Source organism: Osmia lignaria, chromosome 12, assembly GCF_051020975.1.
Source record: "Osmia lignaria lignaria isolate PbOS001 chromosome 12, iyOsmLign1, whole genome shotgun sequence".
Lineage (NCBI taxonomy): Eukaryota > Metazoa > Arthropoda > Insecta > Hymenoptera > Megachilidae > Osmia > Osmia lignaria.
The window spans coordinates 10184918-10199235 of NC_135043.1; the positions used below are offsets into that span (position 1 = coordinate 10184918).

Sequence of the window (14318 nt, forward strand, 5' to 3'; positions counted from 1 at the left end):
TTTACACCAGGGTAGCTTCTCCTCTCCTCCGCTCTTCTCCTCTTTCGTTGCGCTCTGCCCTGCCGCCGCCGCCGCCGCCGCCGCCGCCAGTGCTATCTAGTACATAGGGCCAAAGTAGTCGCGGGTTCTCCGCTGGCTGCCCTTCCAACGCCTGGCTCGCTCTGTCTCTCCCTGGTCGTTCTCCTTTTCTCGTAGGGTGTGTAGGGTGGCTGGCAGAGAGAAGCGGATGGGAGCGGTGCGGCGAAGAGGAGAGGAGAGGAAAGGAAAGGCAAGGCAAGGCAAGGGTGCGCGGGGATATCGGGAGAGAGGAAGGCGAGCGTAGCAGCGCGGCGAGGCGAGGCGAGGGTTAGGAGACAGCTGCAGGCCATGCGAGGGTCCGTCGACCAGGCCTGGCCGTTTACCGCGGAATACACAGCGGAGCGAGAGAAATCGTTGGTTAAAATGGGACAGGTAGATCGTTGGGCGAAACGAGGGAGAGCGAGACGACCTACTTCGACGTTCCCCGCGACCCGTTGCCCGCTGTTACGCCCCTCTAACCCCCTCATCGATGCTTCTCTTTTCTCTACCGTCTCTCTCGTTCGCCGCGTTTCTCTCGCCACGATCCCTCGAGCGACCCTCGCCGCACGCGTATACCGCGCCGCGCCGTACTCTCTCGCTCCCTTCGTCACCGACCGCATCACCCGCCCTCACCCTTCTCACCTCCCTCTATATCTCCCTCTCTCTCCTACACCTCTCGACCCGCACAGTTTCAATCTCGTCCTGTCTTCCTCGCACTCCCTCCGCCAGCTTTCCATCTATCCCTGTCTCGCGCCTCATCCCTCTCTTCACCCCAGGATACCTCCGCCATCCGGCGACGGACCCGAACCCTTGGCGCCCCTTTGCTCTTAGCCGCGGATGCGAAAGCCGCGGTGTATATACGGCAGCGAACCAACGAACGAACGAACGAACGAACGAACGACCGGTCGAGCTATAGCGAGGTACGTAGCTTCAAACAGCTACGGCCAAGTTCCCGTAACTCGCGCTCCGGTAAATTTCCACGGAGACCCTCCTCTCTTGCTCCTTTCCACCTTTGCTCGCGCTATCTTTCTCCTTACCCTGCTTCGCGTCCGTTCTCCCATCAGCTTGTTCCTCTTTTATACGAACACCACCCGGTGAAACCACCACCGGCAACGATCTTCGCGTTTTCCCTCTCTGCACCTTCTTCTTCCTCTTTTCCCCTATTTTTTTTTTTTTCTACCTCCTTGTTCGAACGACGCTCGCACGACCACCCCTTTGCGTCGTAGCGCTTTCTTCCTTCGTTCGCAACGTCGTCGACCAGCCGCTACCAGGATTTCCACTTGGCTGGCGATTACGTGGGTGTCCAGGTAGGTGTGAGATCGCAGAGATACGCGCGAGTTGTGTAGTAGGTGCAGGCACGAAGTAACAACCGCGTGGGCGTTCGATATCGCGGGGGTGGGCCCGGTATCGATTTTCCGTTTTTAACGAACGAAAATTTCGAAAGCCATCGGATGCGACGGAACAGAAAAAGGGGTTCGTCGCGTTTACCAGTTGAAATAACGACAAAGAAAAGGCCACCATATCCCCGTGAGAGAATTTCACGGGAAACACGAATCCGCTAATTCTCCGGCAAATAACGGGCCCTTGGCTACTCGGCCACCTTTCGAATGACCGGCTGTTGCAACAGGGTTGCACGATGTATCTTTCATGTTAGCCGGGGAACAGAGTTTTGCCGGAGTGAAACCGATTCAAAAGTTTTCAAGAACAGCAAACAAAGTTTGCGAAAGTATGCGGACCGGCCCGCGATACACAGGAAGAGGGTGAACGAAAGAGAAACAGAGAACGTTCGGGGATTATACTTTGCCGTCCAATTGAGGGAATCCGCTCGTAATTATGCGCGCCATCCCTTCTTGCAATTAATTCCATTTTCACGGCTCGAAAGTGGCTATTTTTGCAATGTTTTTCGAGAAAATATCGCAAAAGATTCGATCGAATCGTAAACACGTGCAGAGGACCGAGGGAAAAATAACAACAAACGTACATATAGAAGGGTGATAAGCATAGAAGAGAAAGGGATAGACAGGGAGGGTAGAGATTGTTCGAAGCGGGGGTAGATAGAGAAAGCGAGCAGAAACGAATGCGATGGAAAATCCACGTGGAGCAACGAGAGGAAGGGAGTGCGAGAGAGTCGGCAGACGAAAGAGAGACATCGGGAGATACATTTATGAATTGCCCCATTCACGGAATGCGAATTCTCGCTTGGCAAACTTTAGGGGTCAACGGGTCGGGAACTGTTAGGTAGTTCTCCCATTGCTCTCGTACATGCGCTCTCCCTTCATCTTTCCATCTCTCTTACTCTCTCTCTCTTTCCCTCTTTTCATCTCCGTTTCTCCATCGCGATACGAAATATCTCGTCGATATATCGGCACGATCTTTCGAAACTTCCACCCACACCCACACCCCGCGTGTTGCATTAACCCCGAGCATTAAGAAAGTCGAGGCGAAACTTTCGTTTCACCTTCGGAATCTAATCGTTTCGCGTTCGGGATGACCGTCGGCCGCGTGGGAGGGTAGAAGTTTATCAGAGAAGATCTTTCACGGTTGCAAACGACGATAGGGAGGATCGTAGTGGGGATAATCGTGGTTCAGAAGTGGCTGACTGTCGACCAGGCGAACAGAGAAGGGAGAACGGCAGGCATTATTCACTTTGCGGGAGTCGCTTCCACCGCGGCTGTAATAATTTTCTTTTTTTTTATGAATGAACTTTACTCTCGCTCTCTTTCGCCTTGGTGCTCGGCAACGACTGTACGCGACACCCGGCACATTCGTCTTCGTCAAAGCTGGGGGTAGCGGTGGGCTATGGAAACGGTTCGAACATAAACTTTCCGAGTGCTACTCTGAATTGTCCATCCTGGTGAAAAAAGTTGATAACAACTCGATCTACCACTCGAAGTTGGGTAAACTATAAGCGAGCCCGGTCGCTAATTGCGTATTAACGACACGTCTACCTAATTGCATTCCCGACGATTAGCGTATCGTTAACGTCCAGACAATAATTTCGCTGCTCCTTAGGAACCCCACCGCTGACCGTATTAACGTTACGACACAAAGACCGTCTATAAAGTCGATAAAGGCTCGGTCATGCGACGTTACGACTCTTAAAAGTTGAAGAGGCGAATAAAGCGTACGAAACGAGCGGTATACGATCGACAACGCATTTCCTGATTTTCTCATCCTGACGTTTATATCCTGGCGGTCTTTTGTTTGCGCGCCACTGACGATCGCCGATAATATAACTTTGGGACACCTGTGACTGTACCTTTCTCTGGGTAAAACCGTGTATTGTAATTTCTTCTACGTTTTTCTATTTTTCGAAAACGACTTGGCCCAGGTCAAAACTGGCCGCTTTTATTTGTCTCGTCAGGTCGAGTCCCGAGTTCGACAACAAGTTAATCCGCGTCTCGGCTACGCGCTCGTAAAAGCGAGACAAAGAGGACGTACCGGCTCGAGGAGAATGATTTAAGAGCGCTATGGAATTATTAATTATACCCCATGGCTGGCTGTGGAATACGTACATATTTGCAGAGTCTTTTACGCTTCTTTTCACGGTATTCGGTGCAATTTTAGAAAAAGAAAGGAAACTTTGAATCATCGAGTTTTGGAATTCTGACGTCAGAATAATTTGTTCGTTAGAGAAATGTGCCCCTGAAAGGGTTAACGCGACTTAAGCATGGCTCGGAAGGCCGAAAGAAGCGGCGTAAATGCCGCTCGATAATAAGGTACACGGGAGGGTACCGGTAATCCGTGTTCGGATAAACCGATAGTCGATTCCCGTCTACTTAATCCCGCGACCGTTTCCACGAAAACTGCGGCCACCAAAGGTATTCGTCATTCGTCGTCGAACGGTAAACAAGCCCTGCGCCTATTCCGAACAATCGCTAACCCTTTTCATTGTTCGTTATACCGTCCGGCAAATGCGTCGCTAATCCCCTGAGACATCGTGTAATTAGTTAGCCAGTGATTCGTCATCGATCCTAATAGTAGTTTTTCAGAATTTCGCATTTCAAGCTTGGAATCGTTTGAATTTCCGATCAAAAGATAAAATTGAACGGGAAATTAATCCAGGCCATTTTCTCCGCTCTCATCCGGTATATACACGCGTGTCTTTTTCGCGGAACGATCGCGACCGTTACGTTTCGAGACGGCTCGCGTCACGTAGCGAACCCATACAGTGATAGAGGGACGGCGAGTGCGTGTAAAACCTACTCTTTCTTTGTCTGTTTCTCGCGCGAACACGGGCGCGCGCATCCTTCCGCGAAAGGCTGAGCCGCGAGGGAAGCAGGTGAAAATTAATTGTACGGGTTACCGGCTCGAGTGGCGAACGAGAACACGGTCTTGCTTCGTCTTGTCGGTGCGCGGAGCGCAAAGTGCGCCTCGCCGCGTACCAGAGAGGACGTGTCGATCGATTTTACCTCCTCCTCCACCTCTTCTCTCCTCGCCACTCTTCACCTCTCTCTCTCTCTCTCTCTCTCCCTCCTTTCTCTTTCGCGCCTTCGTCCTTTCCCCCTTTGCGCGACTCTCCGTTCGTTAATCGGTCGCCGTACGTCCGACCGCGTCTCCTCTCTCGGCCACCGATATCGAGATCGATAAGGTGTATCCGGTGACGTCCGCGCCACCGCTTATCTTTTCGATCTCCTGCTGCGTTCGAAATATTTTCGTAACGCCGTTTTCTCGATAACGGTACACACAACCCGTCGTCCTTTCCTACCACCAATTTATCGATGAAAAAAAAAAAGAAAAAGGAAATAATACAAGCCGGCTTTTAGATACACGTATTACCCACATACGCGCGCGTACGTGTAAGGTACAGGTGCATGAAAATTCGACGTTGTTTTTCCCCATTGCATCGGATGGGTCGAGGCTTTTTCTCGTTTTGCCTTTCCCGCCAGTCTCGTCATCGACGCGCGTTCGACTTTGATCGATCCTCCCAGCCGTGAACCGATTCGAACACGGTTATAGAAATGGCGATCGCGTTTTTTTCCGTACGCGCGAGAGGCCGATATTTCGGGAAAAAATTCGCGACATTCGAGGCATTCGGTGAATCGAGGGCCAGGTAATAGGTACAACGTCATCAACGTCGCGATGTCGTGGTCGGTTGCTGGCTAAGTGGGACTCCGAGAAGGCCAAAACTGGCGTTCGAAGCGCGAACGTGAGCGTCTGTATGGAAGTACATACTTACGTGTGTACGACGCTCGAGGCACGGTCGTGTTCGGTCGCGCGCGCGATAATTATCGGCAGGGTAGGGCGACTCGTTCTCTCGTCCGCGAAAAAGAAATCGACGTAGGTGCCGGTCGAGCCGTGCGCCGCTATCCGTTCCTCGTATTTACCACGGTAAATATGTACGCCGTGGCGGGCAAAGGTACGCGGTAAATTTATCCGCGAATTACCCGCGACGTTCCTTATTCCGCGGCTCCGTAACTTCACCGTTCGCGTACGGATTTTAGGCCGTGCTCATAAATCCGGCTCTTCCCTAGGGGCCGCGTGGCTACGGGGAGAGGTGGGGCCGGATTTAAGGGTTTTGCCAGTGGGTTCGCTCTCTTTCTCTCGCTTCTTTACCCTCGATATATCAGAGAAAGAGGAGGGAAAAATGGGGAGGCTGAGGCTTGGAATCGCGGGAAATTAAACGAGCGTACGGGACACGGGCGAGAAAGAATCGTCGTCGCTCGTAAATTTTTTCGAGGCCCCGACCGGAAACTCGGACACACCGGGTTCTCGAAGCTGGCGCGCAAGCAGAGACGCGGTCGCGAAACTTTCGGACAAATTGCTTGGGTCGCGTCAGGTTCGCAAGGACGAAGAACAGGGACGGCGACGTTAGACGACGACGATGACGTCGACGTCGAACGAAGAACGGTTGAGAGAAGCCGAAAGGGTCGTGGACTGAAGAGGGGTTTTAGTGGATAAGGGCGTAGAGGGGTAAAGAACGAGAGAAGCGCGGTTCGACAGCACGAAGACCGAGGGTCGAAAGGAAGACGACGAAGGCAAGGCAAGGCAGGGCAAGGCAAGGGTAGGACGCGAGGGAAGGGACGATAGGTAGCGTAGAAGAGCGAGAGTATAGGGAAGAGGCGAGGTACGGAGAGTTAAAGCAAGACGAACGCGGCGCGGCATGGCATGGCAAAGTGTGGCATGGCATGGCATGGCATGGCAAGGCGAGGCGCAAGCTGGGCTGCGGAGTGGCGGAGGGCTGAGGGGAGGAAGGGAGAGAGCCGAATGGCGCGGTGCCGGCTCATGGCGAGGGGAAGTCCGGGTGGAGGAGCGCGGAGGGGGAAAGAGAAGACGGCGTCGCGAGTCCGCGGAAAGCCGGCGGCGACCACCGCCGCAGTTGAGCGTCGCGATTCGTCGCGAGAGCATCGTGGCATCGTGCGTTGCTTGTCGCGCCCCGCTCGTGTAATATCGTGCACACACATCGAAACACAGTTAGCTGCGAGGCGTAGAACCGGGCGGATCGACTGATCGGCGATCAGGTTCGGCACTCGAGGGAAGCGACGCGCGCCCCACGGCCCACGGCAGTTACGCGAAGGCAGCGACCAACGACGCGCCACACACCGGCGGTTCAGTCGAGGTCGATCCACCGTCAGGTGAGGATCGCCGGTGTCACCAACTTTATTCAACGCGATTATTCCTCGCTATATCATCCTGTATTCATATATACACGCGCACGCGAACGCATTCAGTGCTTAGATACTACGAAACCGCGCGCATTATAAACGTCGATTAAAATCGGTTTCTCAGTGAGGGAAAATATCAGTGAAAAACATTGTGAGAATCGATCAGTGTCGACGACAGACTTTTCGCGTGTCACGCTCACCACGATTTAACGAGTCGATACAAACGGAACGGCTATCGTTCCCGGAAATCAGACGGTTCGATTTCTTTCGAATTTTTCGATTTTCAAATCGATTCGCACGCTAACGATCGTCGAGGAATAGACCAAGAAGATCGGAAGAAGAACGAAGGAGTATCGAAAAAATTTCAGTGTTTTTCGCGAATTGATCCGCGACGACGCGTGTTCGCGTTTGTCCTTGACGCCCGTCCTTTCGACGAGTCGTTGCGTCGAGACGATTCTGTGTGTGCTTTTTTTTTTTTCTTTCGTTCTGGCAACCGTCTCTTTCTCACTCGCTCGCACGGTGTATCTCTATCGCAACGAACACGCAGCCGTTCGTGCGAAGAAGACGGAGAACACGCGCATAATCAGCGGAGAACGAGAGACGATCAAACGAACGAAGCGTTACGGAACGAAGTGCGCGAATAACGCGACGGCGAAAACTGATCCGACTCGGGCCGGTGCTACTCTCTACTATACACCTCTCTCCCGATCGCTCGTGTGTGCCTAGCCCCGTCTTTGTTTCTCTCGATTCCATCTTTCTCGCCGCCGCTATTCCTCGTGGTACAGCAATAATATCGTTTCCCGCGCGGACTGCGGATTGGCTGATGTGCCCGCGAACGAAGAACAGAACGGCGAAGCAACGTGCCCCGTTTTACTCGCGCTAGCGCCGAGGACGTGGTTCCGAAGACAAGCAAGAGAGAGAGAGAGAGAGAGAGAGAGAGAATCAGAAAGAGGAGAGTGAAGAAGTGTGGTGAACGGAAAGAGACAGAGTGAGTCAAGTAGGGGTGGGGGAGAGCGGCAGACGAGGAGCGAGACGAGGAGGGGAACCGCCCGACCGAGTTGTTTCATTCATAAAAAAGTTCTTTATTACTCTCTGTGAGCGCATGTGCTGTTCCATGGAGGAGGACCTCCCCCGACCGGCGTAACCACGTTTACACACGGTATTATTTACTACTGCGCGAGATACGAATCGCTGCCACACGCCGTGGCAACGGTACGGCGTACGGATCTCTCCCCGTATCGTTACCGTTCTTCTTCGAAATCGCGTTCGGAGTGTCGATCGTTTACGATTACCATCGTATCGAAGTGAAGGAGGAGGAGGTTCGTCGAAACGGACGACCCTCGAAGGAATCGCAGTTGAAGCTCTCTCTTTCTTTATCGAGCACGTCGCGCGTGTGTCCCCTGTCTCGCGGACGAGCAATTGGAATTCCTCGCGTGTCCACACGCAGGCCCGATATAGTCGGATGGCGCGATCTGGAACGTGAACGTCGATCGATCGCCTTCTCGCGCGTCACAAGACCGCTCGAGGCTTGCTGACGCTTCGTGACAACGGTGGACTCTTGAGAACACCGAACAGAAGAACAAAGAGGACGAAGGAAGAAAGAAAGAAAGAAAGAAAGAAAGAAAAAAAAAGAGGGAGGCGAATTGAATTTCGAGGGAAGAAAGTTATCCGAGAAGCCATCAACCTGGATTTAAGGACGACGAATCTAGACGTTTACGTGAACGAGACCGATCGGTTATTGGACGGTCGCAATAGGACGCGGAGCAGCAGGGATCGCAAATCCACCAAAATAGATCCGACGGCGTACGACGAAGGCATCGTCGCGACGACGGAGGACAGCGGTTACGAGGATCGTTTGCGAGAAGGCAGCAAGGATAGTCGTCTCGCCGGGATGAGGGGCGAGTCGGCACGACCGGGTAAGCGACCTTTAAGGGCGCTTTCCGCTTCCGAGAAGATGGACGCGATCCAAAGGGTGCACGAAGGAGAAAGCAAGGCATCGGTGGCGAGGGACATCGGTGTACCGGAATCGACGTTACGAGGATGGTGCAAGTCCGAGCACAAGATCAGAGGAATGGCGAGGAATTCGTCGACGCCGGATAGCGAAGCCCACTCACCCGCCTCGTCTTCCGGCGCGAACGTAACCGCGGGCAATTTGGCCGGCGGTTCGGCGAATCTGTCGAGCGAGGACGAGGGTCCTTGCGTGAAGAAGTCGAAAATAGATCAACAGACGTCGGTAACGAGCGCGGGCACCTCGTACGTCGCCGGTGACATTTGCACCGACGCGGACGGTAAACCCGATAACAAGCCGAAGATCGATTACGTCGGATTGATGACCAGCATGGCCGGTATGAGACCGGAAAATAGTTCGTTGCTTCTGCAACAATTGGGCCTCTTGTCCGGCGCCACTGGCACCTTGGCCAAGAATTTGTTGAGCATGACTCCGGCACTCTCGCACGGCAGCACAGTCGGTCTCGTCGAGAACGGACTTCAATACACGAAGAACAGCGCGATTAATCCGTGTTTAACGAACGCGGCGAACAGTTTGAACGGTGGAAGCAACAAAAGGCACAGCATCTCGGCGATCGCACCGGCACAAATGGACTCGGTCGTCGCGAAATCATGTACGAGAAAGAGTCTGCCACCTGCCGCGGAGGCACCATCGACACCGGTGCCAGCCTCGCCGAGGAAAACGAACGAGAACAACAGTATTCGTGAACAACGGTCGAGCGGCAAACCGAAAAAGGACGGGAACGTGAGCGGTAACAAGAAAGTCGACGAGGCGTTATGGCTATGGCTGACGCAGCAGCAACAGCTGCTCGGTCAACAGTCGGCGAGTTTCAACCCGAGCATCAATCAGCAAGACGGCTCGTGGTTCTGGCAATGGTACAAGCAGTGCAGCTTCCCGTTGATAACGCCGACGCCGCTAGCACCGAGCCCGGTCGCCAAGAAGTCGTCGCCGAGCAAAGCCCGTGCTATGCTCGACAACGTGCTTTGCAACAATAACAACGAGAACGTGAAGCGAAGCCTGAACATGGACGAGGAGTCGGCGGCAGAGGACGTCGAGTCGTCCGGGGACGTGCCAGCCAGCACCGAGGAGGCGATCGAACACGGCGAGAAGTTTTTCAAGTGGTTGGACAAATGCTCCGAGCCCGCGGTCACGAGGCTTCAGATCATACAGTTCAAATATCTGTTGGACAATCTAAAGGCGTGCAGGAAGAAGTCATCCTCTAGCTCGAAACAAAGCAGAAAGTAGGCGAACAGACAAGCTGTGATGCTAAAAATATATATCTTTAAGAAAGAGTGCGCTAGAGCGGTGGAGTACGCCGGGCTGAGACGAACAGACGGTAGAGAAGATAGACGATAGATTCGGTAAGAGAGAGATTAGTTGATGAAATAGGAAAGCGTTAGGGTAGTTCGTTGATGATCTCTTTTCGTTCGAACTCTCTTCCCCCCCCCTTTTTTTTTTTTCTTCCCATCGAAACGATTTGTCATTTCGTCGTATCGTCCCCGTGATTCGCGTGTGTTCTGTGTGCGACAGAGAGGAGCCGAGTACGAACCGGACTATCTAGTTGTGTTTCTACCCTCCCGAGCTTGTTACGTTCCGTAATTTAAAAGAGAACGATGTACGATCGTGTTTCACATCCCGCTCCTCGTATTTTCTTTCTTTTCATTTTCGTTTCGTATTTTGAGTTACCTACAACTACTTGGGAGTCGGGCCGAATCAAAATGGGCCGTAACGATCTTGTCTTTATCGAAAACGTTGTACATAAGAGGATATACCAAATTCGTAAATGGACTGTTGTAATTATAATAAAAGTTAAGATGTTCGTAGAGAGTTATTATTATTATCGGATCATTATCATTCGTTAGCGTAAATGCGTGTGTATGGATGAGCGCGTGCGCCTGCGGATCGGATTAGAAAGAGAAAAAAGGAATTAGAAATTCTCGACTAGAGATAAACGATTATCGACGAAGCGATCCTGGAAAGATGCTGCGTCCGAAAAAAAAAGAAAAAAAAAAGAAAAAATCGAGATCGCGAATTGGGTTATCTATGGTCGGGAACAAAACAATTTTTTTCCTTCAGTTGCGTGTTTACGTTTAATTATCGCGCGAATATATTTAATGGCTTCACGATGTTCGTATTGTGGACTGCGCTTTTATTTTTCCCTCCCCAAACAGTTCTACCTCTCGTTCTGTTAGCGCGTTTATTAAGGTTAAATGTACGTGCACGCGACTCTCGCACGAAACTAAATGGTCCAAACAAAACGAAAAGAATGGAAACAAGACGATGTTTGTTATATCGATGATAAATTATATATTATATATATATGTATATTTAAGGACCTTCGTCGCTTAGCTTTACGAGAAAATAAGATGTTTGACTAACTTACCATGTCGAGTGGTTTGTCCAGTGGCTCGTACTCGATGTAGTCACTGACAAATTTTCCGCACCCCTGCCACGTGTACAGTTCCGGATATGGCAGCGTACTTCGTCTGATAGTCGTAGACACGAATTTCTGCACAAGAAAAAAAAAAAACGATTTAACTATAAAGACACTTTCTATCTCGTGATTTTGTTTTTCTTACTCTTAAACAGTAACTTTGCTACGCCAAGATTCTTCCCCCCAAAGATTCTCTTTTGAGTCTTTCACATATTTATTTCTTTTTCTTTTTTTTTTCTGTTCATGTACAAATTGATTTGCCGTTTTAGATCACGAAAAGAGGTTATAACAGTCGGAAGAGCATTTACTGTATTCTTTTTTTCTTTTTATTTTATGTAATGTCGTTTGGTGAAACGAAGATTGTTCCTATCGCATTCAAACCGGGGGAAAAATAATCTTGCGGCTTAGCAAAGTGTATTTATAAAAGCTCGAATAATGAAAGAAAGAAAAAAAAAAAAAAACAGGAAACCAAAGTGAAGAAAGTGCTGTCGCGAGTGACAGTACGTGTAAATAAGACTGTGACCGTGCACTTGCACGCAAAGTGCATACCATGTATTGTAGAACATTGAAAGCATGTATGAATAAATGTATAGCGAAGTTTATTTTTATTATTTAGATCGTAGAGGAGATGATTCGAGTGTATTAGAAAGATTCCTATTAACGCAGTTATTTCCATTAGTTAAATTAATTAAATAACAAAAAGAGACGAAAGGACAAAGAATGAGATGCTTATGGAGTCTATTTCAAGATGTTCGACATTCCTCGTTACCTTTGACGAAAAAAAAAAAAAAGAAAAAAAATAATAAAAAATCACCTTGAACGACTCGAACAAATTTTTAAATGGTAAAATTACGATAATTTTATTTATAACGCGTTTTAATTTTTATATATGGAGAGAATAATGCCTTTGTACGATGAGTCGAAGAGTTATTTATCAAAGAGAATACACCACGAGAAATAAAACACGAACGTATTCCATATATTTTTTGATTTATCCTTTTGAAATTCAACGTGAGAACTAACCTTCCTTTTTTACTTTTACGATCAACACCTCGTTACAGGTAAATTATAAGTCGGACTGTTTCATTTGTACAAAAAGTTACTTTATGATAAATGACAAAAAATCACACATGTTATAATGTGCAGAAAAGTGTGTAATGTAAATATAACCAATGTTATGTACAAAATTTTCAATTAATAACGCATTAAATCGAGTTTAAAAGTACGCGAACGAGTTTACTCTGTGTTGTTAGTATTCACCAACGTAAATAGTATTTGAAAGATCAGTTGTTATACATGTCACGATAAAAGTTACTTCGGTACATGTATACACTTGCTAGTCAATATATTCGCATTAAATTTATAGGTTATATGATTGATATGCGCATTATTTGCTAGCGAAAGGGTTCGTTTAAATTCATATATTATCGTTTGTTCATACTTTTACCCAATCAGGTGTGAAAATGTATGTTTTCGTTAGTAAAGATTAACATTTCATTACTTATGAATAATATTTACCTTATTAAATTATTCTGCATCCACCAAAAACGAACCACTTTTAATCACGTTTATCGAAACACGCGTCCTATTGCAAGTGACATCCGATAGGGCGGGAAAAAATGGCGCCAATTATAAATGACTAGTTTTTTAAGACGCGATGAATAATAAATCGAGATAATGTTCGAGTCTTTCGATTAATCTTTAACTTAATACTTAAAAATAATATAATTTTATCGAAACGAAGAATAAACAAATAAAAACGATTATTTAAATTGAATTAAAATTTTAACGTACACTTGTCGTACTTATCGCCGCCATCTTGTATACATATATTCAAAACGTAAAGATAATTTAATCCAAATTGTTATAGTTTTTAACTAACTTACTTGTATACCACATTCATTTTCGCAGGCAAGCAACAGAGGCTTTCGATCAGGATATTTTGTGCGAAATTGACATCGAAAGTTTTCAGCATACCATGCGAGCACCTTTTCTTTACCACTGACGGTATGGTAACTACTTGGAAGTGTTCTTAGGTACAGATCTTTTCTGACATCGACTTCAGGCCAACATAATTTGACCAAACATAATTCTTGTTGTACTTCCTTTATCAGTTGCTTTGTTATTAGAAAAGTACTTTCGTATTTCTCTGATTCGTCTGATCCTTCCTCTGTAGTTACACTTTCATAACCTTCAAATTCTATCGCCTCGGCGTTTTCGTCCATTGTACTTAAAAAATGGACAGCTCAAATATTAAATGACGAACGTTTTATTACAATTTTACACGATTAAATAAGCTACGGTGTTTACTCGTATCACAAGATGTCCGGATTCAAATCGAACTTCTGTAGGACGATGTTTGTTGCCATAGCGACATACGATGTCGCAGTTTCTCCGTGGCTCGCGTAGAGGCAGCACGTGTCGGTCCGACCGCTCGCACAATTTCACGCTTTTCTTTCTAATTAACGCATAAAGTAATAACTACAATTATTTTTTAACTTGTAATACGTAATCAACAACATTGTTGGAAACAAAAGTGTGAATTTTTGTGCAATAGTGAAACTGTGGATAATAGACGATTCATCGCTTGGCTTCTGTACTTTGCTGCGTGGAACAAGATGGCGTACGTGACAAGGACTCCTCGTCCTGATATCTATGAGAAGCAACACGAAGTACGTACACTTTAATTATTAAAAGTATATCGGTGATAGATAAATTAAGTTGAAATTTTGAAAGCAGCGACATAAGACCATCACTTACCTACTTATTTAACTTCCGTGTACTTTTAAATTTCAATATTTTTAACGCACTATGTAAATGTACTCCAACACTTTTTCAGTTTACACGATTTATTAGTTGTTATTTAACTTAATTTATTATCACAATTTCACTTAGTCAATTAATCGAATAATCGATGATGAGATACACTTTGTCATTATTGAAAGTATTTGATCGTTATTTGCACAAAAGTATCATGTAATTTAACAATATTTTGTGCAAAAAGCAGCATGCAATGATAAGCGTTACAATTTTATTAATAAAAACTCGTCACATACATATCATTGGTATAAAACATACGCATTATTAGAACAAAAATACATACAAGCTGTAGTAACGACGTTTCACTACGGTATATATATTTTATTTATAAACTATAAATATAACAAATCGGATCGATTTCTTTGTAATATGTAACAAAACCAATGGAACTGAA

General features: G+C 47.6%; 2 protein-coding genes across 5 annotated transcripts in view; one reads left to right on the top strand and one right to left on the bottom strand.

Moving 5' to 3' along the window:
• The window catches only part of LOC117609945 (dynein regulatory complex subunit 7), an 80635-nt gene extending 66425 nt beyond the window's left edge, over positions 1-14210 (bottom strand). Inside the window, exons 1-4 of one of the 4 annotated variants that reach the window (XM_034336736.2) lie at positions 13865-14210; positions 13415-13757; positions 12991-13333; positions 11054-11179 (exon numbers count right to left, since the gene is read on the bottom strand). In XM_034336736.2, coding sequence (XP_034192627.1) covers positions 11054-11179; positions 12991-13329 — 465 coding nt within the window. In that variant the 5' untranslated portion in view covers positions 13330-13333; positions 13415-13757; positions 13865-14210. Of the gene's footprint in view, positions 1-11053; positions 11180-12622; positions 12748-12990; positions 13758-13864 lie in introns of those variants that run through there. The other 3 variants (XM_034336735.2, XM_034336737.2, XM_076691139.1) reach the window with 3 other exon arrangements.
• dan (protein distal antenna) lies at positions 6362-11227 on the top strand. The gene has a single exon (XM_034336746.2). The coding sequence runs from the start codon at positions 8554-8556 to the stop codon at positions 9913-9915; it is 1362 nt and encodes a 453-aa protein (XP_034192637.1). The 5' UTR covers positions 6362-8553; the 3' UTR covers positions 9916-11227.
• Positions 14211-14318: the final 108 nt, after the last annotated feature.

Coding starts and splice junctions, on each gene's coding strand:
- dan (XM_034336746.2), top strand. CDS start 8,554: ATGAGGGGCGAGTCGGCACGACCGGGTAAGCGACCTTTAAGGGCGCTT.